The 23024-nt window shown below is 51.7% G+C and overlaps 1 protein-coding gene, 1 long non-coding RNA gene and 1 other non-coding gene across 5 annotated transcripts; 2 read left to right on the top strand and 1 right to left on the bottom strand.

Moving 5' to 3' along the window:
* Position 1: 1 nt before the first annotated feature.
* ILVBL (ilvB acetolactate synthase like) lies at positions 2 to 10098 on the bottom strand. Of its 3 annotated transcripts, none has more exons than XM_027050514.2 (16): positions 9927 to 10098; positions 9247 to 9391; positions 7891 to 8092; positions 7641 to 7768; positions 7416 to 7554; positions 7208 to 7319; positions 4456 to 4555; positions 4217 to 4314; positions 3964 to 4100; positions 2586 to 2720; positions 1444 to 1558; positions 1172 to 1341; positions 1025 to 1095; positions 874 to 945; positions 605 to 710; positions 2 to 474 (listed from the first exon to the last, which is right to left on the bottom strand). In XM_027050514.2, the coding sequence occupies exons 1-16, from the start codon at positions 9965 to 9967 to the stop codon at positions 299 to 301; spliced, it is 1947 nt and encodes a 648-aa protein (XP_026906315.2). In that variant the 5' UTR covers positions 9968 to 10098; the 3' UTR covers positions 2 to 298. The 3 variants fall into 3 exon arrangements, with proteins under 3 accessions (XP_026906315.2, XP_053075698.1, XP_026906316.2); XM_053219723.1 differs by having other exon boundaries at positions 9923 to 10048; XM_027050515.2 differs by lacking the exon at positions 9927 to 10098 and adding an exon at positions 9660 to 9916.
* A 180-nt stretch (positions 10099 to 10278) lies between these two features.
* On the top strand, positions 10279 to 21432 carry LOC113596610 (uncharacterized). Its single transcript, XR_003417402.2, has 3 exons — positions 10279 to 10682; positions 11754 to 11876; positions 21090 to 21432. It is a non-coding gene; the product is annotated as an uncharacterized LOC113596610 (long non-coding RNA).
* On the top strand, positions 10719 to 10906 carry LOC113596614 (U2 spliceosomal RNA). The gene has a single exon (XR_003417407.1). It is a non-coding gene; the product is annotated as a U2 spliceosomal RNA (small nuclear RNA).
* Positions 21433 to 23024: the final 1592 nt, after the last annotated feature.

The raw sequence follows: 23024 nt of genomic DNA, 5'->3' as shown, positions 1-23024 counted from the left end.
GTTCTGGGATGAGTACTTGGGCCCACACGGACCAGAGGTGGTTTATTAAGCGTGGAAGCTCTGAGGAAGGGAGAAAAGGGCAGTTGTCCCCCGCAGAGAAAAAAAGCCCAGGAGCTCCTGGGTGCTGCCACGGAGCTTCTCTGAGCTCTGACCCCTGCAGCCCCACCCTGTCTTCTTGGAGGGTTGTGGAGTCAGTGGACCTGATAGGCCAGGTCCAGGTAGGCAAGGATGAGGCTCTCAACCAGCTAGGTACAGTCCAGGGGTGGGAAGGGAGCCAAGGGTACTGACCCATGAGGCCCTACACAGCAATGGAGCCATCTCGGAAGTCTGTCCTCCCAATGAGGATGTTGACCACAACCGGGTGGCCATCTCGGCACTGCTGTTGAGCATCACGAAGCACCTCGACCACCTGATCTTTTTCCCGGGAGAGCAGCAAGCCCTGGGCCCCAAGTCCCATGGCTGCCTTGTGATAATCTGAAAGGAGAAGTCCAGTCAGATGGTGGCAGGGACCCAGCCCGCCATGCAGTCAGCCCAGGAGAGGAACGCATGCCCATCCGGGCCTGAAACTGCCTCCCCCCATCTCCAGCCTGCCCAGGCCCCTCACCGGTGTAAGCCAGGCCACAGGCCACATTGCTGCCCAGACAGGGCACCTGCTCCCGAGAGATCTGGGTCCAGCCAGCATCATTCCCCACCAAGGCAATCACTGGGATCTGCAGGGAGAGGGCGAGGCCAGCCCACAGCCTTCAGTTTCAAGGCTTGGCCAACCAGAGGGCAAAGACAGGGACAGGCAGAAGCAGCTCCCTCCCTATCCCGGCCCATCCTGACAGCTCCCAGGACTCCAAGCCCTCAGCGTCCCTCGGGCAGCCCAGTCACCTTGTGTCTCACAAAGGTGTCAAATTCAATGAGGCTATAGCCAAAGGCTCCATCTCCAAACAGGCACCACACCTGAGCAAGGAACAAGGCTGCTTGAGTACCTCACTACCCAGGACACGGCAAGCCTCCTACCTCCAGCGCCCTGACTCACCTCGGCATCTGGCCGGCACAGTTTGGCCCCGAGTGCAAATCCTGCACCAACCCCCAGAGTCCCAAAGGCCCCTAGGGAAACCAAGAGTACGTGGGTAGAAAGGGGCCTGGACCGTACAAGCCGTCCCAGGCAGAGGCCCTTCCTTACCAGGATCGAGCCAGCGCAGGGGGCCACGGGGTTGCACCAGGTGGGCGGCAGTGCCCACAAAGTCTCCACCATCAACCACCAGAATTGTGTTGTCAGGCAGAATCTCCTCCACAAGCTGCAGTACCCGCACCGGGTTCAGGTGCTGGCCTACAGGCATCAATGCCTTCTCCCTGCCAGACAGAGGTGCACATCAGCAGGGCCAGCAGGAGAGCCTGCCGGAACCCACCCCCTCCCCCCCCCCCCCCCCCGTGTCCACCACACCCGGCCCCCACCGGAAGGTCTGCTCCTTCTGCCGGTCAGCTTGCCGAAGCTCCTCTGCCCAGTCTGAGGCCCACGTCTGGCCCTTCAGGCCCTCCGCCAGCGTCACCACAAAGGAGCCCACGTCTCCTAGGGAAGGAAGAGAAAACAGCTGCAGGGAAGTGGCCTCCTGCCCTCCCAGCACCAAAGGCCCGAGGACAGCAGGAATCCAATAGCAACAGGAGGCAATAGCAGGAGGCAAGGTGCCAGGCCAGGGATGCTCCTAGAGCAGAAGAGGCAAAACACCCCCCACAGTCTGCCAGAAGCAGGTCGGGGCAGCCAAGGCCAGAGAAATGAAGGTTTAGGAAGCACTAAGTGGGTTAGAAACCCAGGCAGCCTCATCGCCTGCCTCCTCCTCCTCACACCCTAGATCAGGCAGTGCTGTGAATTCTGCCTTAAAACACATCACGAAAAGCACCTCCATCAGCCAAGCACGCTGCTTTTGAAGTGACCGATAAACAGGCCAGTGATATATACACTTTCCATCATCTCCGTCTTCGAAGTGATCCCACAGAGGCTCAGGGAAGCCGAGTCTCTCATCCCGGTCCATCCCCGCTCCAGGCCTCGTCGTTTCTGCCCTGGCCTGGTTTAACGGGCCCCTGGCCTCCACCTGCCCCCTCCAACTCGCTGCCCACCAGCTGCTACAGTAGACCTTCCCGAGCTTGAATGCAACAGCGCCACTCCTCTGCTTGACACAAGAGCTCCGTGTAGCCTACGCTGCAGCACAATGTCCTTGGGACGACGGGCAGAAGCAGACCACAAAAAGGCTGTGGGAGCAGACTGAACAGGGAAGGTAGGACAGGACAACAAAAGCCTCGGAGGACAAGGAGGCAGGTCTCTGTCCTCCGGGCAGCAAGCAGCATGGGAGGATTTGCAGCCAGGGGCGTAATCACATGCATGTTATTCCCAGGCCTCCCCTCGTACGCACACCCCACCATCTGTTCATCCAGAAGCACCCATCAGTCTGAGAGCCACAGGTATGTCTCCAGCTGACCGGATGCCCGCCGGGGCAGGGTTCAGGCCTTGCTCACAAGCACCCAGCTCAAGCCAGCTGCAGCAGAGGCCAAGAGAAGGACCAGGAAGAGCTTGTGTGTGTGAGGGGGTACCGGGCGCTCACCCTGCACGGCTTCCTGGGGCTTCCAGAACATGTCTGAGTTCATCAACATCTCTTTCCGGTTACGGTTGACGATGATGATCTTGCTGCTGCGGCTGAGGACACGGCCGTAAGACAGGCGGAAGTCGCACACGATTCCTGGCGTGGGAAGCGGGGTCTCAGCGGCTGCAGGGCCAGTGTCCCCACTACCTTCCTTCACCCACCATGGCAGAGTAGATGCAAAAGTGACCCCCATTCTTCCTTTCTCCCTGTACCAGCGCCGGCCGCAATGACTTCACACCTCCCCACCCCTTGAATCTGGGCTGGCCTCGGCACATGCTTCGGTCAACAGGCTGTGGCAGAATGACGGCAGGCACTCCTGAGACCAGGCTTCAAGAAGCCTTGTGGCTGCCACTGTCTCTCTCTCTCTCTTAAAACACCTTGCTCTAACCCTCCTGCCTGTTCTCATCCTCCACCAAGTGAACAAGCCCAGGCTGGCCTGCTGGATGATGAGAAACCTGGAGGAAGATGTAAGGAGGAGTCAGAGAAGTCAGTTAGCCCAGCGGAGGCCATGTGAGCCCAGCCTAACGTCAGCCAAGCCCAAGGATATGCGCCTGCCCGCCCCGGATCAGCCCAGATGCCTTCTTGCCTCGCCAACTACAGACTCATAAAGGAGTCCCACCAACAGCAGAAAAACTACCGCCTAACCTACAGGTGAAGCTTGAGAAATAAGTGCCTTTTTTCAATGTTTGTTTATTTTTGAAAAGAGAGAGAGTGCGGGGGAGGGGCAGAGAGAGACAGGGCGACAGAGGATCCAAAGCACGTGCTCCAGCCTCTGCGAGCAGAAAGCCCACCGCGGGGCTCAACCTCACAAATGGTGAGATCACGACCTGAGCCGAAGTCGTACACTTAAACCCACTGAGCCACCCCGGCGCCCCCATAATAAGCGCATTTTAAGTCACTGAGTTTTGGGATGGTTATCACACAACAGTGAACCGATACAACCATTACGCGGTGGCCAGGACTCCCCTTTACACGAAAATGCGCACGCCGCACGCGTACATGCTGTGTCCATCCTGCACAGAGCACACACGTGCCGACGCTGAATGTGAACACTACAGGTGCCCACTATCTGTGCCTCTTCCTCCATGCAGGGCTGAGCCACGCGGCCCGACTGCGAGCTTGCCAGAACTTCCCTGGCTGGATTTCAGGTACACGGCTGTCCAAACCCGGGCAAGGGGCGAGGGGCGGGCCCAAGGTAAGAGGGTGAGCGCTTACGAGGGGAGGGTGCCAGTTACGTACCTGACTACGAGGGGCAGGGCCACAGGGGGAGCGGGGAGAGGAGCAGGGGCGGGGCCTGCAGGGAGGGAAAGGGGAGAGGGCAGAGGAGGCCGAGGCCCACCTGCCAGGAGGACCACGTCTGCTTTCTTCAGAGCAGCGCTGCGGTTCTGCCGGATGTGGAGGGGGTGGTTGCGGCCCAGCAGTCCTCGTGCCATCCCTCCCAGGAAGCAGGGGATGCCAAGGGTCTCCACGGCAGTCCTGGGGGTCCAGGCAGAGCAGAGGGGAGTGTAGCCAAGGGCATGCCCCGACCCCACAAGGCATCCGGAGACCGGGACCAGGGACATGACAGCAAGGGCAGGGCTGAGGGTTCTCACCGAAGTCTGTCAGCAGGTGTCGGGGGCAGCAGAGCCTGGCTCCCCAGCACGACAAGGGGCCTTTTGGCTCGGCTCAAGATTTCCACACAGCGCTGAACCTGGGATTAGAGACGCGGCTCAAAGAGCCAACCGTGTGAGTCACCATCAGCCCCCAAGATCCAGGCCCCACTACTGACTCAGAGAGAGGCCATCCTGCCAGGTGGGGTTCCTCAGGGAACCAGGGAAGAGAGGCGATTCACCTGCTGGGGGGATGCCTGCGGAATGTCCAGAGGCAGAGGCCCCTCAGGCCGAGGCTCCCAGGCTCCTGCAAAGAGGTTGGCCAGGTGGTTCTCTAAGTACCTGCAAAGATGAGAGGAAGAGGCAGTTACCAGGATTAATGACTGGGGTTCTGGGAGCTGAAGGAGGCCGGGGTCAAGGCGGGAAGTGAGACAGGCACAGAAGTAGGTGAGCCACACCCCAGACAGACAAACCCCAGTGGCCGAGTCTCCAGCCGCCTGTTGCCCCTCAGAAGCTTCTGGCGACCACCCAACCTGACACAGACCCTCAGAACCAAGTGACACAGGTGTGGAATGCCAGGATCAGGGCCACGGCTGCAGCGTGAAACACACAAGGCTCCACGCTTCCTAGCTGTGTGACTGGGCAAGTGACTTAACTTTTCTGAGGTTCCTCCTCTGTAAAATGGAAAAGGGAATCTCTCTCCCAAGGTTCACTATTTATCCATTCAGGATATAAAGCACTTTGCAAAACACTCAGTCAGGGAAGGCACTCAAGCCTCTTTCTCCAGCTTCCGACACCTCCTTCTGTCTCCTTACTCATTGGGTCATAGGGCCCTGACTTCCCATGTGGGCCTCCAGGGTCCTGGAGACACAGAGATAAATCTTGCCCAGATCTGCATTCAAGGAACATCCAATCCAGCCAAGAACAAGGCATGTGGGTGTCGGCAAAAAGGAGTCGGAACCAGAAGCTTCTGTTTCTCTTTTGAGGAGGAACCAAGAATACAGAGAATGAGAAGAGGCCAAGGAAGAAACCATGGTAAACCCCAACATAGAAAGAAAGGCAAAGGAAGAGCCAGCCCAAAGGGCTGAGTAGGGGCAGCCCAAGAGAGGAAAGGAGAATGGAAGGAGGGGAGGGGGGACCCAGAACCAGGGAACAAACAGGCTGCTGTCACGGCCACAGAACAAAATTGCTTAAAAGTTCAGCCTACCTCGGGTGCCTGGGTGGCTCAGTCAGTTAAGTGTCTGACTCTTGATTTCGGCTCAGGTCATGATCTCACGGTTGATGAGATCAATCCCTGCATCAGGCTCTGTGCCGACACTGCGGAGCCTGCTTGGGATTCTCTGTCTCCCTCCCTCTCTGCCTCAACCCTGCATGCACCTTGCTCTCTCACTCTCTCTCAAAATAAATAAATAAACTTTAACAAACAAATAAACAAACAAAATTCAGCCTACCTGGCATGGACACCAGCCACTTCCTATCTGTTCAGGATCTCTGAATCCCCCTCTGTATTTGTGGTTCCCTAGCCAGGTTGGAGAAAGGATGGGAGACAGCTTGCCTTACACCTGAAAGGACACTGGACTCAACCCTATTCTTATCTAAGACAATGGCTAATTAGTCACTTCAGCATTTTACACTGTTGAAGCGATCTTGCTTTATTCTTCACAGAATCTTAGTCTAGAGAGAAAACCACGCTACGCTTCTTCATTTTACAGACAGGCAAGCTGCAGTCAAGAAAGGTTTAATCACAACAGGATCGTCAAATTATGACGCTGTCCACCTTAAGCCTGCACAGTCCCCTATGTCAACTGTATTTCCATTACACTGGCGGGGGGTGGGTGGGGAAGGCTTAATCACTTGCTCAAGGTTAACACAGCTAGTTACTGGCTCGGGATTCAGACCCGACTCTCTGAACTTTCATTTCATTCCCTGTAGATGGCACATAGCTCTGTGGATAAAGCATGGGAGGCTCCTCCAGGCTGAATCCTCGTGTGCCATTAACAAGCTGGATGACTTCCTGCCAGTCATTCACCCTCTTTGGGTCCCAGTTACCCACTCTATGAAATGGGTGTAGTAACACCTTACCCTCTTCACTCAGTGCTGTCATAAAAGATATGTGAATAAAGTTCTACCCCCCGAACTGGTCTTCAAGGGACTTCTCGCGTGCCCAGGGCACAGGGGCCTGTCTTGTTCGTGCCGGTCCTGGTACCTGGCACACTGTGGCACTCGCTAAATACATGGAAGGGGCATGGCAGGTAGAAGAGCAAGGACAGGCAAAGGGAAGGGACAGAGGGGAAGGAAGAGGAAAATCGACTCTCCTTCCTGTGCCGCTCCGGCCAGACCCATCCCAGGGGTGGCCAAAACCAGATACCTCTGCTGGGATGTGGCCCCACGTGGAAACCCTTCCTATCCTCTCCACTGAAAGAAGTCCCCCCTCAACCTTGTAGCTCTTCCAGGAAAACCTTTAAGCTTATTCCTTATTCTGCATCCCACAGCTACCACTCAAAGCCAGGCCACCACTGCCTCTCATCCCAGGGCCGACAACCCCTCCTCCCTGGCCTCCCAGCTTCCACCCAAGCCCACAGTCCGTTCCCCAGCAGCAGTCAGAGGGAACGTGATAAAAACCTGAATCGGGGTGTGCCACACCTCTGCTTTGGACCATATAATGCTTCTCGACGGATCTCGAAGTAAAAACAAAACCCCAGGTCCTCCCAGTGGCCCCTGCTGGCCACTCTGAGCTCAACCTCTGCCCCTCTCCCCTTTGCTCACCTGCTGCTGCCACAGAGGCTACTTTGCTTTCCCAACCCACCAAGTTCGCTCCTGCCTCAGAACCTCTGCATATGCTAGTCCCTCTACCTCCAATGCTCTTCCTAAGGCTGGTTCCCCTCAGCTGATATGCAAACCAATGAATGAGTCAAAGGAGAGACAGAGGCTGGCAGGAAGTTACAAAAGAGGGCAGGGGGCTGGAGAGGGCACGGTGGGGGTGAGGCAACTCACCAGGTGACCATTCGAGCCACGAGGCCCTTGGGCGGCTTGGCTGGCACCATCTCCTTCTGGACAATGAAGTAGGGGTACAGCACATCAACGGGAAGCTCCACAAACACTGGGCCTGTGGAGGGGCAGGGAGGATACTGAGCCTGCCATGCCTCCCTGGACCCAGGCCTTAGGGCCTGACCACCGCCCAGCCCTCCCCCCCCTCACCTACCTGGTGTCCCCGACTGGGCAGCCACCATCGCAGCCCTCAGGGTGGGCACGATGTCCCGCACCCTCCGCACAGAAGCACAAAACTTGCACAGTGGCCTAAACAGGGCCATCTGATCAATGGCCTGGAGCGCACCCCGATTCTGGTGGAAACAGAGGAGGCCAGAGTCAATACATGAGCCCTTTGAGGCTCCCCGGGACCCCCGCCATCCACCCAAGGGCAGGGCACCTGCAGCAGAGTGCTGGCGGCCCCACCCAGAAGCAGGACTGGAGACTGAGCTATCTGGGCATTCTTCACTGCAGTCACCGTGTTGGTGAGGCCAGGGCCCGCTGTCACTGCTGCTACGCCCACGGTCCCTGAAATACAGAATCCATCACGGCCCTGCCCTCCCTCCTGGCCACCTCTGAAAAAACTCTGCCCTGCAAAGACTTCCCATTCCATTCTCACCAGCCCTCCACCCTCTCTGCTCTGCCCTCACCGGTCAGGCGGGCCACAGCATCGGCGGCAAAGACAGCTGTGACTTCGTGGCGTGTGTCCACCACGCGGATGCCCAACTTCTCGCAAGCCACCAGTATGGGGGAAATGTGCCCGCCGACCAGGGTGAAGAGGAACCGCACACCGTGGGCCCTCAGCACAGCTGCCACATTCTCCCCGCCATGCTGGATGCTCGCCTTGTCCACCTGGGCCCACGGAGGGAGAGGAGCACAATTACCAAGGACCAGGGCAAGAGCGCCAAGGCAGACAGGGAGAGGGCACTCTCACTCCCCCAGGAAGGAGGGCAGGACAGAGTCAGGGGTCAGAGGAACTTTGATATTGGTGAGGCACATATCATACTATACACAAGGCCCAGAGTAGGGCAGGCCGTCCTTGTACAGCTAAGGGAACCAAGACTTACCCTGGCAAGATTCAAAGTCCCATAGAACCAAGGCTCTTGAGCGCCCCCTTCTGTTACACTGCCTGTCTCCGGGGACAGTAGGCCAATGAGCGAGAGGAGAGGGAAAGTGGATCCCCAGAACCCAAAATAGTTTGGCCAGGGGCCATCTGCTGAGACTCCAAAACTGCCTGCCCTCCAGGACCTAGTGGCAACTGTTGATCCCAGCCCCCTACGCTTCCTCCCACTCACTGGGCAGGCCCCGCTGACAGGCTGCCAGCCACTAAGCACCTGGCAAGGGAGCGGCCTGCTGACACAGAATATGCTGAGGCTTCTGAGCCTCGGCTTGTTCCCAGCCCCGCGCACCAGAGGCCTTTGCCTTAAATCTCCAGAAATCCTCAAGGCCAGTGACCTTGCTCCCGTTGCTATTGGGAGGGGGAGGGGTGGACTCCTGAGGGAGGAGCCAAGCAGTTCAGGGTGAGATCCGTGGGGTCAACTGTTCCCCAAAAGGCCACCTATGACAAGTTACCACACAAACTCTCTGAGCCTCAGTTTTCTCTTGTGGAAAATGAGTACAGAAACAAAAGCACCTCTAGGGGACGCGTTGAGAAGTACATGACATCTCTCACAGCTACCCCTTCTGGTGCTACCTTTGGCCCACTCTGATCACGTCGGGTTTAGGGAGCTGCGCTCAGTGAAAAGGGCTCTTGGCCTCTGGGGAAGGAGTAGGCGGGGCGCTGAGTACCCGGCAGCTACCGCCCGATTTATCTCTGCCCAGAGGCAAAGTCCAGGGACCTGTCTGCAGACTGCCCAAGCGTTAAGGACCGTAGACAGAATTTCCCAACCGAGCCCCCTAGATTAGTCGGGCCTCACTTTCTCCTGTAAAATAAGTGAGCTAGGAGTGCCAGGAGCTCCTTCCTTCTTTGGCTGCCCCCAGCCCGCCGCTGACCTATGCCCCCGCACCTTGTGCATCAACTGATAGAAGAGCCCCAGGCGGTGCGCGCAGCCCAGCAGGGCGGCCACTAGCGTCCCGCAGGCCAAGAGCAGGAAAGAGGGGAAGAAGCTCCCAGCAGGGGCGGCGGCCGTGAGGGTCTCCATGACTCGCCACCTGAAAGAGAAAGGACAGTGCCAGCAGCTAGGCGCAGCGATCTTTTCCGGAAGAAGGTTCCCCGGCCACAAGGCTCCCGGGCCACGCCTCTTCTCGCCAGTTTCGGGGCCGCCACGCCACCTACGCGGTTAAGCTCTGGGCGAGGCCACGCCTCTTGGGGGCCAGGCCACGCCTCCCGCGGCGCCAGCCCCCTTCCTTACGTCACCACCAGCACCAAAAATTGGCCACCACAGGCAGTTTTGGCCTCAAAATAGTGCTTCACACTTACCTGTTTCTCAAAGAATAGATGGGAAGCCCCGCCTCTTTTACACCTGGGTCCAAATCTCAGCCCCAATGGTGAGCCCGCCCACCCCAAGTCTACGCCACCTAGAGGGACGAGGCCACGCCCCCAAGCTAGCGGGCGCGCCCATCCCTTAAAGCTAGACCTCTGCCCTCTGCGAGCGCCGGAGCCTGACACCGGCCCCAGGCCGTGGGTCAAGGTCACATCGCAACAGGAGGCTTCTCTGACCCCCAGGATACTTCGGCCTTCACCTACGGGAAATGGCGCTGACTCCAGAGGAATTCGGTGCCCTTCATGTCACGTGACCCAAACGCGCGGCTTGAGGGGGCCGGGCTCCGAGCCTGCAGCCTTGTCCCTTTCTCTCACTTGGGTCTGCGGCGCCCCGTAGTCCGGCCTGAGACGCACGCGCAAAGCTGTAACCATGCTCTGGGTTACAAGCATCTCCTATAAAAGCCCCGTCCCTACAGGCCGCCTCAGCACAAGTCCCGCCCTCCCCCGCCTCTCATTGGCTCGCACTGCAGGCCTAACCCCTTTCTTTACATGAGACCACGCCCCTTGGCATTTTGTATAAGCCGCGACCGTGGGGTGACGGCTTTCCACGGCCTTCCGTTGGCCCCCACGTTTCTGTCCGTAGTGTTCGGGCCTTCCAGCGAACCAGCTTTCACACCAGCCGTGCCGAATGCCCCTCAGGTCGGCCAGACCGGGACGTCACACGTCGCTCCCCAGACCCACCGTCTGCAACCACATCCCAAACAAGCCCGCCCCTCGCCCTTGCACAGGCCCCGCCTCCCATCCCACCAGAACCCTGCATGGGCAGAGCTTCGCCCCCTAGCTCGTAGGCTCGCCTCTGCGGTTGGCCCCACCCCCGCAGGCCCCGCCTTCTCTCCCAGACCTTGAGGAGTTTCCGCCCGGAGTGCAAGGGAGGAGACGCTTCGACGCCGGTGGTCCTTGGCTCCAGCCATCTGGCCTCTAGAGAATGATCTCTCCACCAGCGATGGGCAAGTAATTCTGGTACTGAGCACCCTGCTTCCTTCCAAAACAAATCTAGTTGTTTCTCGGCCTTTTAGCTAAGATCAAGTGTAGTAACTGTTGTCAGATAAACATCAGATACGTCCCCTATCCGAGGGTAATATATTAAATGGATTTTTGGAGCAGGGAGTTGGAATAGGAGCTTGCTCCGCCCACTTCACCCATCCACGTGGTACTGCAGTACATCCAGGAACACTGCACCCGCCTGTGGGGGGGAGAAGATAAAGATTGTACCATTTTAACATTGGCCCTCATCCCTTGTCAACTTCAGGGATTTCCCTCTGAGGATTACACCCTGTTGTTAATTTTGTCTTATGTTGAAATCATTCCTACTTTTCATTTCACCCATTAAAAGAAAGAAAAGAAAAGGAAACCCCTTTGCCCCACATTTTCCACTTACTACTGTCCCTTTGCACTTTAAAAAAAAATTTTTTAATGTTTATTTATTTTTGAGAGAGACAGAGAGTGTGTGTGTGAGTGGGAGAGGAGCAGAGAGAGAGGGAGATACAGAATCCCAAGCAGGCTCCAGGCTCGGAGCTGTCAGCACAGAGCCCAACACGGGGCTTGAACTCACAAACTGTGAGATCATGACCTGAGCTGAAATCGGACGCTTAACCCACTGAGCCACCAGGCGCCCCTGCCTTTGCATTTCTTTTTAGCAAAATTCCTCCAGTGAGTTGTCTACATCTGCTGTCTCCATAAGACCTCCATCTATTCCCTCTTCAACCCACTCCAACCAGACTCCTCCCCGCCACCCCATAAGAGCTGTTCAGGAGTATTCCAAGATTTTCCAAACCCCTCCCTCTCCCTCCTGTCTCTCATCTACCAGCTCAACCCCACTCTCCCTGTATATAATTAACAGGATAAAATACAAACTTCCTGGACAGGCCTTCCAGTTGCAATTAAATTCTGAAAGCCAATAATGAAACAGTGATCATTTTTGTTAAGCACGTATTACATATAAGGGCTTGTTCCATACTCTTTGCATTAACTCATTTAATCCTCACAACAGCCCTGTAACGTAGTTTATGTTATTAATCTCTCCATTTACAGGTGAGGAAACTGAAACACAGAGAGGTTAAGGAACTTGCTCAAGGTCACACAGCTTGTAAGTGATAGAGGCACAATGTGAACTCCAGCCGTGCTGCCCCCAGACTGGGAGGACCTCAAGAACAGGTACTGTGCTTCAACCACATGGCTTTCCCATGCTTGTCACAGGGTATAGCATTTGAGGACCACCCAGACACCCTTGCACTTAACATTGGATTTTATTCTAAGTGAATTGGAAGGCCAGAGAGGATTTTGAACAGCCTAAGTCACACCAAACCTGCACACAATTTTTCAGAGGGGCTTTGTTGGTAATAGCCAAAAGCTAGGAAAAAACCAAATGTCCCTTGTGAAAATCAGTAGAATGAAACCTCATTTAAAATGGAGCTGGGAGGCCAGAAGGGGAGCCACACACCCTACCACTCATCATCAACTGTAAACTAAGCACTGAGGGACTTACCTTGCAAGTCTTGAGAACAACTACCACTGAACTACTCCAGCAGAAGGAAGAAAGGTCTTTCTCCTCCCCCAGCAACAGCCCGACCAAGGAGAGACTGTGACCCCACAGCCATGAAAAAGCCACTATACTCTGAACTCCCAGTTTACTCCAATGGACTTTTGGTTTATAGCAGCTCCTCCCAACCCTCCCTTTTCCTCTCTAAAGAACTTTCCTTGCCCATGTGCCTCAGACTTGCCTGTAGATTGCGGTGGCCTAGGTATCATGAATTGTAATTTTCTGGTCTTCCTGAATAAGCCCATTTTTGCTAAATAACTGACAGTTTTATTTTATTTTTTTTAAGTGTATTCATTTATTTTGAGAGAGAGAGAGAGTGAGCAGGGGAGAGGCAGAGAGAGAGGGGAAGGAAGAGAATCCCAAGCAGGTTCCACACTGTCAGCGTGGAGCCCGAAGTAGGGCTTGAACTCATGAAATGTGAGATCATAAACAGCCGAAATCAAGAGTCAGATGCTTAGTCCGCTGAGGCACCTGGGGCCCCCAACTGACAGTTTTATTTTTAAGGTTAATGCCTTCAATAGGTGAGTGGTTAAACTGTGATCCACCCATAGCATGGAACACAACTCAGCAATAGAAGGCAAGCTACTGAAACACACAACGACTTAGATGAATCTCAAAATAATGATGCTCAGAGAACAGCTGTGTGGTTGCCAGAAGTTGGGGTGGGAGGAGGGAATGGGGGTGAAAGTGGTCAAAAGGTACAAATACCTAGTTAAAAGATAAATAAATCCTGGGGATGGAGACCACAGTTACCAGTATTATATCATAGATCTGAAAGTTGCTAAGAGAATGGGTTTTAAAAGTTCTCATCATATGGGATGATGGTGGGATGGCTGGTGGCTCAGTCGGTTAAGCGTCCGACCTCAGCTCAGGTCACCATCTCGTGGTCTGTGAGTCTGAGCCCCACGTCGGGCTCTGTGCTGACAGCTCAGAGTCTGGAGCCTGCCTCACATTCTGTGTCTCCCTCTCTCTCTCTCTCTCTCTCTCTCTCTGACCCTCCCCTGCTCATGCTCTGTCTCTATCTCTCTCTCTTTCTCAAGAATAAACATTAAAATTTTTAATAAATAAATAAATAAATAAATGTTCTCATCACAAGGAAAAAAATTGTAATTCTGTGAGGTGATGGATATTAACTTACTGTGGTTGTCATTTTGCAATATATAGGTATATCAAATCATTAGTCGTGGACCTTAAAGTACAATGGTATATGTCAATTTTACCTCAAAAACAAACAGGCTGGGGGAGAGTATTCTCTATCCACAAGCTAAACACGCATACAAAATTATGCTGAGTGAAGGAAGTCAGTCTCAAAAGGTTACATACTATATGATTCCATTGATACAATATTCTGTAAGTGACAAAACCAGAGGACAGATGAATGGTTTCTGGGGACTAGGGGAGGATGTGACACACAAGGGAGGGTCACACAAGGGAGTTTTGTGGGATGATGTTCTGTACCTGGATGACGACGGCAGTGGCATGTGTTAAAATTCATTGACTTGTACACTAAAAAAAAAAATCTATTTTAATATATCATACTTTTAAGTTACACATATAATTGCATACACATGCGTGTATAGAGAGAGATATACACACACAATGTAAACAGTTTTTTTAAGATACATTAGCAGGGGCACCTAGGAGGCTCAGTTGGTTAAGTGTCTGACTTTTTTTTTAATTTTTTTAATTGGTTTTAATTTGTTTTAATTTTTTTAATTTACATCCGAATTAGTTAGCATGTAGTGCAACAATGATTTCAGGAGTAGATTCTTTAATGCCTCTTACCCAGTTAGCCCATCCCCCATCCCACAACCCCTCCAGTAACCCTCTGTTTGTTCTCCATATTTATGAGTCTCTCATGTTTCATCCCTCTCCCTGTTTTTATATTATTTTTGCTTCCCTTCCCTTGTGTTCATCTGTTCTGTGTCTTAAAGTCCTCATATGAGTGAAGTCATGATATTTGTCTTTCTCTGACTAATTTCACTTAGCATAATACCCCCCAGTTCCATCCACGTAGTTGCTAATGGCAAGATTTCATTCTTTTGATTGCAGAGTAATACTCTTTTGTATATAAATACCACATCTTTATCCATTCACCCATCCACGGACATTTGGGCTCTTTCCATACTTTGGCTATTGTCAGTAGCACTGCTATAAACATTGGGGTGCATGTGCCCCTTTGAAACAGCACACCTCTATCCCGTGGATAAATGCCTAGTAGTGCAATTGCTGGGTCGTAGGATAGTTCTATTTTTAGTTTTTTGAGGAACCACCATACTGTTTTCCAGAGTGGCCGCACCAGCTTGCCTTCCCAAAGTGTCTGACTCTTGATTTCAGCTCAGGTCGTGATTCCAGGATCATGGGATCCAGCCCCACATCTGGAGCCTGCTTGGGATTCTCTCTCTCTCTCTCTCTCTCTCTCTCTCTCTCTCTCTCTCTCTCTCTCTTTCTCTCCCTCTGCCCCTCTCTCTGGTTTGTGCGTGCTCGCTCTCTCTCTAAAATTAAAAAAAAAAATTTTTTTTAAGATACACTAGCAGAAATAAGACTAAGAAAAACAAATACCATCTGATTTCACTTATATGTGAAATCTACAAAAAAGAAGAAGGAGAAGGAGGAGAAATAGACAAAAAGCAGAATCCGCCATATAAATAAACTGAGAGTTGCTAGAGGGAAGGGGGATAGGAAGATGGACAAAATGGGTGGAGGGGAGTGGGGGACACAGGCTTCCAGTTATGGAATGTGTTAACCACGAGAATAAAAGGTACAGCGTAGGGAACACAGTCAATGATATTGTAACAGTGTCATGTGATGATAGCAGCTACCCTGACGTGAGGACAGCATAAGGTATGGAGATGTGGACACTAGACTGAACACTAACATAATACTGCGTGTCAACCATCCTCAAATTTTTAAAAAATTAACCAAAGATCCACTAGCATCAAGAAATTTACCAATTTCTTGAAGTAACCGGTAGCCTTGAAAGAGAATTAGGAGAAGGAATAGGTTCCTACCTGTGCGGCGCAAAGTTTTCTTGAACACCACATGCAGGAAATATTACTGTTAGACGCTTCACATTTGGGGAAGCAGTGACCTTGCCAGGCCTTCATATTCTCATCAAGCCTCATTTATGAGTTCCAGAGACAACATAGGGTCTGAAAATGGCAAAGAGAGATCATCAGTTCAATTGCTGCATGTAATGACCTCCAAGAGAAGGAGAAGGGAAGGGACCCTCCCATGTCTCCAAGAGTGGTTCGCAGGTAAACAGGTCCAGATCTCCAGATCCTGGTTCAGGGGCCAGTGTTTCTAAATGCTCATACATAAAATGAACAAATCAGGAGACTATAGATGCTGGCGAGGATGTGGAGAAACGAGAACCCTCTTGCACTGTTGGTGGGAATGCAAACTGGTGCAGCCGCTCTGGAAAACAGTGTGGAGGTTCCTCAAAAAATTAAAAATAGACCTACCCTATGACCCAGCAATAGCACTGCTAGGAATTTACCCAAGGGATACAGGGGTGCTGATGCATAGGGGCACTTGTACCCCAGTGTTTATAGCAGCACTTTCAACAAGAGCCAAATGATGGAAAGAGCCTAAATGTCCATCAACTGATGAATGGTTAAAGAAATCGTGCTTTATACACACAATGGAATCCTACTTGGCAGTGAGAAAGAATGAAATATGGCCTTTTGTAGCAACGTGGGTGGAACTGGAGAGTGTTACGCTAAGTGAAATAAGTCATACAGAGAAAGACAGATACCATATGTTTTCACTCTTATGTGGATCCTGAGAAACTTAACAGAAGACCGTGGGGGGAGGGGAAGAGAAAAAAAAAAGTTAGAGAGGGAGGGAACCAAATCATAAGAGACTCTAAAAAACTGAGAATAAACTGAGGGTTGATGGGAAGGTGGGAGGGAGGGGAGGGTGGGGGATGGGCATTGAGGAGGGCATCTGTTGGGATGACCACTGGGTGTTGTATGGAAACCAATTTGCTAATAGATTTCTTATAAATAAATAAATAAATAAATAAATAAATAAATAAATAAAATGCTCATACCGCCTTTGAGAAGGAGCTCGAGGTACCCAGAGCTCCTTCCAAATTGCTGTAAGCCCTTCCTTGCTTCCACCTGCTTGAGCCAATGGCACCCCCTGGGGCCTCCAGCCATTCCCAGGAGGTACAAGTCATACCCGGCTCCGAGCCCCCTCTAAATGCCTAAAAATGAGGGGCGGACCCACATTTCCATCCACCCAAGCAGAGAAATGAAAGCCAGTCAGTCCTCAAGGCTGGAAAAAATAAAGTCCACAGAAACCACAAAAATAGGCATACCTCCAAGGTATCGCAGATTTAGTTCCAGACCACCACGATAAAGCAAGTCAAATGAATGTTCTCGTTTCCCAGGGCATATCAAAGTTGTGCTTACACTATAGTGTAGTCTGTTACGTGCGTAATAGCATCGTGTCTGAAATAACAAATGCACATACCTTAGTTGAAAAAGACTTTATCCCTGGGCACCTGGGTGGCTCAATCAGTTAAGCATCCAACTCTTGATTTCGGCCCAGATCGTGACTTCAGTCATGAGACTGAGCCCCACGCTGGCCCTGCACAACCAGGCGTGAAGCCTGCTTGAGATTCTCTCTCCCTCCCTCTCTTTCTCCTCTTTCTAATATATATATATATATATATATATATATATACACACATACACATATATATATGTGTGTGTGTATATAATACTTTATTGCTAAAAAATGCTAACCGTCATCTGAGCCTTCTGCGAGTCGTAATCTTTTTGCTGGTGGAGGGTCCTGCCTCCACGTGACGGCTGCTGACTGATCGGGGTGGTGGTCGCTCACGGCTGGGGTGGCTGTGGCAATGTCTTAAATAAGACAGTAGTGAAGTTCGCTGCATCGAAGGAGCCCTCCTTTCACGAGCGACTTCTCTGCAGCATGCGATGCTGTTTGGTGGCATTTCACCCACGGTGGGACCTCTCTCGGAATCGGAGTCCGTCCCCTCAAATCCCGCTGCCGCCGCCCCCTCCACTCTGCCTCTGTGACGTTCTGAACCCTGTGTCGTCGTTCCAACCGTCTTCACGGCATCTTCACCAGGAGCAGATTGCAGCTCAAGAAGCCTGCTTTCCTCGTCCGTTAGAAGCAACTCCTCTTCCGTTCGTTTTGTCACGAGATCGGAGCACTGCAGGCCTCTTGTCTTCAGGCTCCGCTTCGGATGCTAGTCCTCTTGCTCTTCCCACCACACCTGCAGTCACTGCCTCCACTGAAGTCTTGAACCCTCAAAGTCATCGTGAGGGCTGGGATCCACTTCTTCCGAACTCCTGGTCACGTTGACATTTTGACCTCTTCCCATGAATCACAGATATCCTTAATGGCATGTAGAATGGTGAATCCTTTCCAGAAGGTTTCCAGTTTACTTTGCCCAGATCCATCAGAGAAATCACTATGTAGCTAGCTATAGCTTTACAAAATGTATTTCCTTTAGGGCATCTGGGTGGCTCAGTCGGTTAAGTGTCTGACTTCAGCTCAGGCCATGATCTCCCAGTTCATGGGTTCAAGCCCCACGTCAGGCTCTGTGCTGACAGTTCAGAGCCTGGAACCTGCTTCGGATTCTGTGTCTCCCTCTCTCTCTGCCCCTCTCCCATTCACACACACTCTCTCTCTCTCTCAAAAATAAATAAACATTAAAAAATCAAAACATATTTATATATTTTTTTTATTTTAGAGAGAGATAGAGCATGAGTTGGGGAGAGGGGCAGAGAGAGAGAGAATCTTAAGCAGGCTCCACGCCCAGCATGGAGTCCGATGTGGGGCTCAATCCCACGACCCTGGGAACGTGACCTGAGCCAAAGTCAGGAGTTGGACACTCAACTGACTGAGCCACCCAGGTGCCCCAAAATGTATTTCTTAAAGAATAAGCTTAGAAGTCAAAATTACTCCTTAATCCATGGACTGCAGAATGGATACTGTGATTACAGGCCTGAAAACAACATTAAACTTAACTTTACATCTCCATCAGTGCTCTTGGGTGACCATGCACATTGTCAACGTGCAGTCTTATTTTGAAAAGAATTGCTTGCTTGCTTGCTTGCTTGCTTGCTTTCTTGCTTTCTTGCTTTCTCTCTCTCTCTCTCTCTCTCTAGCAGTAGATCTCAACAGTAGATTTAAAATATTTAATAAACCATGCTGTAAACAGATAAGCTATCATCTGGGCTTTATCGTTCCACATATAGAGCATAGACAGTCAACTTAGCCTACTTCTTAAGGGCCCTAGGACTTTTGCAATGGCAAATAAGCATTGACTTCAGCTGCATTAGCCCCTAACGAGAGAGTCATCCTGTCCTCTGAAGCTTCGAGGGCAGCCATTGACCTCTCCTCTCTAGCTCTGAAAGTCCTGGATGGCGTCCTCTTCCAATCAGAAGACTGGTCTCCACGGACAACCTGCTGTTTAGACTGCAACCACCTTCGTGAATGATCTCGGCTAGATCTTCTGGATCACTCGCTGCAGCTTCTGCGTCTGCACCTGCTGCTTCGCCTTGCGCTGCCGCGTCAGGGGCGATGGCGTCTTTCCTGGAACCTCGTGACCCGACGTGTGTCTGCTGGCCTCCAACGTGAGAGCTTCCTCACCTCTCTCGGCCTTTGTAGAATTACAGGGTTAGGGCCTTGTTCCGGACGAGGCTTCGGCTTAAGGGAACGTCGTGGTGGTTTGACCTTCTGTCCAGACCTCAAACTTTCTCCACATCATCAGTAACACAGTTTTGCTTTCTTATCACTCATGTTTGTTCACCGAAGGAGCACTTTTGTTTTAATGTTTATTTATTTTTGAGAGAGAGAGAGACACACACAGAGTGCAAGCAGGGGAAGGGCAGGGAGAGAAGGAGACCCAGAATCCGAATCAGGCTCCAGGCTCTGAGCTGTCAGCACAGAGCCCAATGCGGGGCTCCAACCCATGAACCGTGAGATCATGACCTGAGCTGAAGTCAGACACTTAACCGACTGAGCCACCCAGGCGCCCCACATCCCACATTTCTTTCAGATTATTTGTAATCTCTCGGTTTCCCAGGGTCCTCCCAGTGGTCAAAGCTGCTAAGGGCACATACCACTTGGGACTGAATCCCGGGTGGCTCTTCAGTAGCCATGGGATATGGGGCCAATCTTTTTAAACTCTTGGACCCTTCATGTTACTCATCAGTATAATGGAAATAATAATCTTGCTTCATGAGAGGATACAATTAATGTGTTGCTACTTGTCTACCAGAATTTATTCTCAGTTTCCTCCTTTAAAAATCGAACTCCTGGGGTGCCTGGGTGGCTCAGTCAGTTAAGCGTCCGACTTCGGCTGAGGTCATGATCTCGCGGTTCATGGGTTCAAGACCTGCGTCGGGCTCTGTGCTGACAGCTCAGAGCCTGGAGCCTGCTTCAGATTCTGTGTCTCCCTCTCCCTCTGCCCCTCCCCTGCTCATGCTCCATCTCTCTCTGTCTCTCAATAATAAATAAACGTGAAAAAAAAATTTTTTTTTTAATCAAACTCCTAAAGGGCGCCTGGCTGGCTCGGTCAGTAGAGCATGTGACTCTTGATCTAGGGGTCATAAATTCAAGCCCTATGTTAGGTGTAGAGCTTACTTTAAAAAAAAAAAAAAAAAAAGTTCAGGGTGCCTGTGTGGCTCAGTTGGTTAAGCATCCAACTTCAGTTCAGGTCATGATCTTGCGGTTTGTGAGTTCGAGCCCCGCATCGGGCTCTGTGCTGATGGCTCAGAGCCTGGATCCTGCTTCGGATTCTGTGTCTCCCTCTCTCTCTGCCCCTCTCCTGCTCACACTCTGTCTCTTTCTCTCAAAAATAAATAAACATTGGGGGGAAAATTAAAAAAAAAAAAAAAAAAGAACTCCCAGGATGTGGCCCAGCACATGGCAATCCACCTAAAAACCCTGTATTCCAGATGCTGCAGTGTGGGTCATAGTTCCGGCCAAGAGAACGTGAAGAGATGTGATGATGACTACATCCACACTGTGCCCTTAAAAGGAAAGGGCAGGGGCACCTGGGTGGCTCAGTCGGTTAAGCGTCCGACTTCAGCTCAGGTCACGATCTCACGGTCCATGAGTTCAAGCCCCGCGTCGGGCTCTGGGCTGACGGCTCGGAGCCTGGAGCCTGCTTCCGATTCTGTGTCTCCCTCTCTCTGACCCCCCCACCCCGTTCATGCTCTGTCTCTCTCTGTCTCAAAAATAAATAAAACGTTAAAAAAAATTTAAAAATAAAAGGAAAGGGCATGTGCTCCTTAGAGCCTAACACCCCTTCCTGTAGCCTGGGATGTAGACACAATGGTCGGAGGTAAAGACGTTACTTTGGACCCAGGGACCGAAGACACGGCTTACAAGGAAAACAGAGTCACTTTACCAGCCCCAAACCCACTGCCACCTCTAGACAGCTACATGAGCAAGACGTAACTTCTGTCGGGTTTCAGTTGCTGCGTTTTGGGGGTCTCTCTGTTACAGTAGTTCATACTGGACAATAACTAACGTAAATGTTAATGCCAGAAATGGGGTTCTGCCGTAATAAAAACCCAAACTCTGAGGCATTACCTTAGCCATCAGGTAACAGATCATGAGGACACAGACGCACGGTGGGACATTGGTGACCTGTGTTATGTTAGAGCAAACCATCTGGGAAAACTGTGACGTCTTGCATGACAGACAGCCTGGCAAGTAGCCAGACTATTTGTGTGTGTTTCCTGCTTCCTGCCACTGTTAATAGAAACAGAGATGTGCTGGGGTAAGCCAGGATGGAAGGGACTCTAATAACATTAAGGCAGTCTCTCTCCATGCAGGTTATGATTTAAATTGACTGAGTCTGGTAATTTGGGGCCTCCCCGGGAAGCAGTGATACCAGGTGGCTCTGAGGAGACAGTTCCAGCAAGATGATGGCCCTTGCTCAACAGCCTGAAGAAAATGCCAAGGCCCAAGGCAAGAGGGCAGCATTTGGGTTTAAGAACGCTATCAGATGGGGGTGCCTGGCTGGCTCAGTCGGTTAATCGTCCAACTCTTGATTTCGGCTCAAGTCATGATCTCCCCATTCATGAGTTCGAGCCCCAAATCGGGCTCCGTGCTAACATCTCAGAGCCTGGAGCCTGCTTCAGATTCTGTGTCTCCCTCTCCCTCTGTTCCTCCCATGCTAACAGCTCAGAGCCTGGATCCTGCTTCAGATTCTGTGTCTCCCTCTCCCTCTGTTCCTCCCATGCTAACAGCTCAGAGCCTGGATCCTGCTTCAGATTCTGTGTCTCCCTCTCCCTCTGTTCCTCCCCTGCTCACGCTCTATCTCTCTCTCAAAAATAAAGATTAAAAAAAAAAAAAAAGGTTAAGGCAGTCAATTTTATGTCCAGTGTATTTCACCACAATAAAAGAAATGGGGGGGAAAAACTGTGTCCAGGGAAATCTTTGGCTGTACTTGCTTGTACTTGGAGCTGCCTGGACACACGAAGCTGGGGCGCCAGCTAAATATTTTAGAGAAACTGTAAGATAAAAGACTGTTGACTGATTGGCTTATAAAACAATGCCCCAAGGTTGTACCCTAAGGTCCCCCAAACCATAGCCGCAGGGAATGAAATGAGAAAGCTCGAGAAGTGGTGATGAGGGCCAGAGGTCAGTGAGGAGCCTCACACAGGGCGGAGCCCAGGACCAGGGAAGACAAGGGACCGAGAACTGGCAAGCGGAGGAGTCTCACAAGCCCCGCCTAACAAGAATGCTAAGTTGCTAATTTCAGTGAGATCTGTGTGTCTCCCGTGCTTCTGCTGAAGCTTTGTCGTCGTCATTGTCTTCGTCTTCGTTGTTCACTGCGGTTGCAACATTTATCCCACATCTAAATTGGGTTTTTCTTAAGTTCCTAGGTCGCCGGAACACGAGAAGCCACTACAGGGCTTGAAAGACCCCTCCTATTTCAAACACTGTGCAGTGAACAGATGAGTCGTGTGGGGCTGCATCCCCGGACGTGTATGAGAAGGAAGGGTGCGTGGGTATCATACTGTGCTGAATACAGTGGTACCAGTCTTTCTGGTTCTGCCTGTCTAGGGAGGTGCCTTCAGATGGTTCAGTATCAGGATATTTGCGAGGCAAACAAACCCTCCTCTCGCTAATGCTGACTGCGTAACTTTGCACTTCGTTCGTCAGTTTCAGCCGTGGTAAAATACACATAACACAAAATTTGCCATCTTCACATGTAACCCACTTACACGTTTGCGGGTCCGGTTCAGTGGTGTGAAGTACGTTCGCGTGGTTGTGCGACCATCCCCGCCGTCCCTCTGTCCTTGCGCGGCCGGCTGGTTTCATTTAGCATCACGTCCGCGTGTCCTCAAGGTCCGTTCTTGTTGCAGCCTGTGTGAGAATGTCCTTCCCTTTTAAGGCTGAATGATGATAATATTCTATGGACACACCACATGTTGCTCATCCACGGATCTATCGGTGGACAGTTGCGTCCAACTTTTGGCCATTGTGGAAAACGCTGCAGTGAACGTGGGTATTCACATATGTCTCTGAAACCCTGCTTTGATTCTTTTAGATAAATACCCAGAAGTAGAATCACTAGAAAATCCTACTTTCAATTTTCTAAGGAACCGCCACACTGTTTTCCACGGTGGCTGCACCATCTCGCATTTGCACCAACAGGGCATAAGGATTCCAATCTCTCCACATCCTGGCCAATGCTTGCCATTTTCAGGCAGATGGCGGGGGAGGGGGGGGTGTCCTAACCATCCTAATAGATGCGATCA

Source organism: Acinonyx jubatus, chromosome A2 (assembly GCF_027475565.1).
Source record: "Acinonyx jubatus isolate Ajub_Pintada_27869175 chromosome A2, VMU_Ajub_asm_v1.0, whole genome shotgun sequence".
In the NCBI taxonomy this organism is placed as follows: Eukaryota; Metazoa; Chordata; class Mammalia; order Carnivora; family Felidae; genus Acinonyx; species Acinonyx jubatus.
The sequence above is the reverse complement of the archived record's forward strand: the minus strand, read 5'-3'. Positions and strand labels throughout refer to the sequence as shown.